Here is a 4078-nt window from a genome sequence, read left to right as displayed (position 1 = left end):
TGACCATGTACTTACTTCCACCATTCGAGGAAGGATTCCTTTGTCACTGCAACCATTTAAAATGAATCTTGTTGCTAAGCCATAGACCATCTCCACCTAGGCCATATGACATCCCATTCGGCCATTTGGTCAAACACTCAGTATGTAGGGTTTGTATTCTTGCATTTGGTATATGTGTTAACTTGCCTAATGGTTTGGACAGTAAGTTTGATAGTAACTCTTAATCCTTCTTAGTCTCTTGCCTTTTCCTTTGCTATATCTTCACTATTTTTATTTTTTTATTTTTTGGTGACAGACCCAACTGCAAGAGCACCCCCAAATGGCCCTATTGATGTCATTAGCACCCTACTTGCTCCCAATTCGTGTCATCTCCTTCATAATGTATACTACATTGATCTCAAAGAAACTGGGAGTGAATGGAAACAAGACCATCCTCAATAAGTCTACCCGCTTCATCACTTCTAACAATCTGGTACCACCTTCTTTTGGTACTCTACAAAATACTTGAACTGCTAAGGAACCCTTTTTATATTTGCAAATTGAACTCCTATGTCGTCAAGAATTAGCACACCTGCTACTACTCCAAACATCTATGAACTTCATTTCCAGCCAGCAGTTGTTTTAAGTTTGGAGTTTCCATTGGGAGGTTTGGGTTAGAATTAGGTTAAAAATTTGGAGTACGGGGAGAGACAGTACTTTAGTACATGGAGAGAGAAAATATTGAGAGAGAGAGAGTGAAACTCAAACCCAAAACCAAAACCCATACTTCTCTCTAAAAGCTGGAGTATGTGGAGAGAGAGGATTGTGAAAAGGAGAATGAGACTCTAACTCAAACCCCGTACTTCTCTCTAAAAATTTAGTACATGGACAGAGAAAAGTATGGGGGGAGAGAAAGTTTAATTTTTCTTTATGACTAATCTCTCTCTCTCTCTAATTAATTAATTTAATTAAAACTCTTTGTAAAATGTTGGGTAACAAAACTCTTTCAGTTTGTACAATTCAAACTCAATCTTCTACTCATAAACATTATACTTAAAAGCCAAGGTAATTGAAGATGGTAACTTGTGATGAGCATCAATGGTCATATATAACAACAAGTGCCACATAGTGACATGTACTTGCCTTATAGTAATTTGTATTGATTTTATTGAATAGAATTATTAATATGTAGTATATTTTTATTAAAGTTTATTCAATATAATAAAATTATTGTAAAAAGTAAAGAAAAATTATAATGAATAAATTTTAAAAGTAGCTAGATAGAATAGTTTTAAAAAATATAAATTTCTATGTATATTCTCCCAACTTAAATAGTTTTGATTTAGAATATGTCCATAAAAAAAATTTTATATATTTATGATATTTATAATTGTGATGATTAATTTAGCATTGAATGAAATTAGAAATTACCAAAAATTCAATAAAATACATATAACTAAATTGTTTTTTAAAATTTGTTTCTGATTCAATGATAATATTATTAAATATAATTTATATTTAGAAATTATATCAATTGTAATGCATTAATATCTTGTAATAAATTACCAATATTTACATTATATTAATATATCTATTTTTATATAAAATTATTTTAATTTATTAAATCTTACAAACTTTTACAACAAATTCAAATATAATCTATTGACAATTTATGTAAAAAATTAAGTATAAATTAAGATATAATTAAACAGTGCCATGTAACTATCCATTTACATGAATTTAGCCAAAAATAAAATTGTAATTTGGAAAATCTCCGGCTACTATAACACAAAACCAATCAAATAATTATTATAGTATATGAAATTTATAATTAAATAATTAAACTTATTTTAAGTATTATTTTATTGATAATAGATTATACAAATTTTATTGTTTATTTTATTAACATTAATTTTATAACAATATTTTATTATCTAATTATTATTATATAACCCTATCTTAAAATAGAACATGATAGCGCAAGTTGTTTCTCAAATGACTTATCCTCAAACAATTATATAATATCTTCTAGTCAACCTGAAAGATGTCAATTTTTGGTCTATATTCTATATTTCCATGTTTATAATTGAAACTCTTTCAGTCTGTACAATTCAAGCTCAATCTTTTGCTCATAAACATTATACTTAAAAGCCAAGGTAATTGAAGATGATAACTTGTGATGAGCATCAATGGTCATATATAACAATAAGTATTTTTATCATCTTTTCATTGTATGATAGTATTAGAATACTTAAAAGAATTAAATATACATAAACCTATATGTAATTTTGACTTATTTTTAAATAATGAATACACCTATGAGAATCAAAACAATTTTTGTTAATCATTCTAAATTGGGACGGGATAGGATAGATAAAAGCCGACATGGAGAGTAAAGTTTGACTTGTTCTTTATAAAAAAGATGAAATAGCTTCATAAGCTTCATAAGTGATCAAATAAAATTGAAAACCGTACAAATTCATTCTTTTAGTCATCAACTCCGTAAAAATGATGGAAAGCACAAAAAAGCCCAAGAGATTATGCAATGACAGGCGAATGGGTTCAAACATCCCCAAATTCCTCTGCTGTCCTCTTTCAGGCAAACTCATGTCTGACCCAGTTATAACAGACAGCGGCACAACATATGACCGTAGCAGCATTGAAGAATGGTTTAGCAAAGGTAACATCCATTGCTCCATCACGGGAAGACAGATCTCCCGCAATGTCATTTCCAACAGGAAGCTACAGCTTCACATCAACCAGTGGAAGAGACTTTATCCTCAAATCAAAGATGCGGCCCAAAATGAAGTAGAGTTGTTGTTGCAGAAGCTCAGGAATCAAGAGTATACGAAAGACAATCTGTTGAGTATATTAAAAAGACTCAGAGTTCTTCTAAAGAGAGAAGGATGGCCTCCACAAGAGCTACAAAAATACAGGCCCGGTGACATTTTGGCAGAAAGGCTTGCCACTGTTGAAGACAGAAACGAAGCTGCAGACGAGATAATTTGCATGTTTAAGTATCTACTTGTGGACTTTATCACAATGCAGAAGATAATGAAACCTAGAGCACTTGATAGGATTGTTTTTGTTATGAGAAATGGGAAGCTGAAGAAGAGAGTTGAAGCTGTGCAGCTTATTAATAGAGTGACATTTGTAGACCAAGCTGGTTATTTGAAGGGACTTGTAAGAGGACTGTTGGAGCTTCTTGATTGCTCACTTGTAGATTGCAGTGTCAAAGGATGTATCATGGTGACTCTGAGAAGGCTTTGCAAGAGAGGAGAGATTAAACAGAGATTGAAGGAAGAGGGAGTTGTGAGGATTGTGAGAAGAATGTGGTCAAATCATAGTAATGATCAGGTTATGTTATCCAGAGCTTCTCAGCTGCTCCAACTCCTGCTTGAGAACTGAGATGCGCCTATTGGCAAAACAATGGAAATCACGGTGATTTTGCTTTTGGGATTACAGTGTATTCTTGATCAGTAAGAGTTCCTGCCACTAATTCATGTCTGTGGTAAGATCTCGTACCCAATAAAGGATGTCACTAATTCAGGTCAAAGAGGATCTCTAACCTAAACTTGGACTCTGAACAGAAGAAATCCATACTTCCATCGCCTAAACTTGGATTCTAATAAAACATAGTAGATTTCTTTTTAATGCTTTAACATGATGGGAGGTCTTGTAATCGCCTAAATGGTATATAATATATATTCATAAGCCTCATGCCGTGTGATTACGATAGGATCCAAGAACCACCTCTGGAATCAAATATTGGGTTTTAGATTTATCAATATTGATCATTCAACTATGCGTAGATGACTCATTCAAATATTATTATCCTGATAAAATGGCATAAGCACTGCTGGAGATTGTATTCACAACTATTCATGAGTTGTACAGTCAGTTGTGTATCTTCCAGATCCACAAACATATCTTCAGTATTCAGACAAGCATTGAAGGCAAAAATTTCATGGATGAATGGACTACTCCAACCTAGTCTCAAGGATTGTGGATAATGTGATAAGGACAAAAGGCTACACTAATGAAACCAACATAATTATATTTTACACACTGTATCTCCCTACCATATGCACTCAGCTAA

General features: G+C 32.2%; 1 protein-coding gene across 1 annotated transcript; it reads left to right on the top strand.

Moving 5' to 3' along the window:
* The first annotated feature begins 2487 nt into the window (after positions 1-2487).
* On the top strand, positions 2488-3387 carry LOC149564457 (E3 ubiquitin-protein ligase PUB23-like). Its single transcript, XM_089816186.1, has one exon. It carries the CDS (start codon positions 2488-2490, stop codon positions 3385-3387), a length of 900 nt encoding a protein of 299 aa, XP_089672312.1.
* Positions 3388-4078: the final 691 nt, after the last annotated feature.

This window comes from Cupressus sempervirens, chromosome 3 (genome assembly GCF_028749045.1).
Source record: "Cupressus sempervirens isolate cs-2001-9-10 chromosome 3, ASM2874904v1, whole genome shotgun sequence".
In the NCBI taxonomy this organism is placed as follows: Eukaryota; Viridiplantae; Streptophyta; class Pinopsida; order Cupressales; family Cupressaceae; genus Cupressus; species Cupressus sempervirens.
The sequence above is the reverse complement of the archived record's forward strand: the minus strand, read 5'-3'. Positions and strand labels throughout refer to the sequence as shown.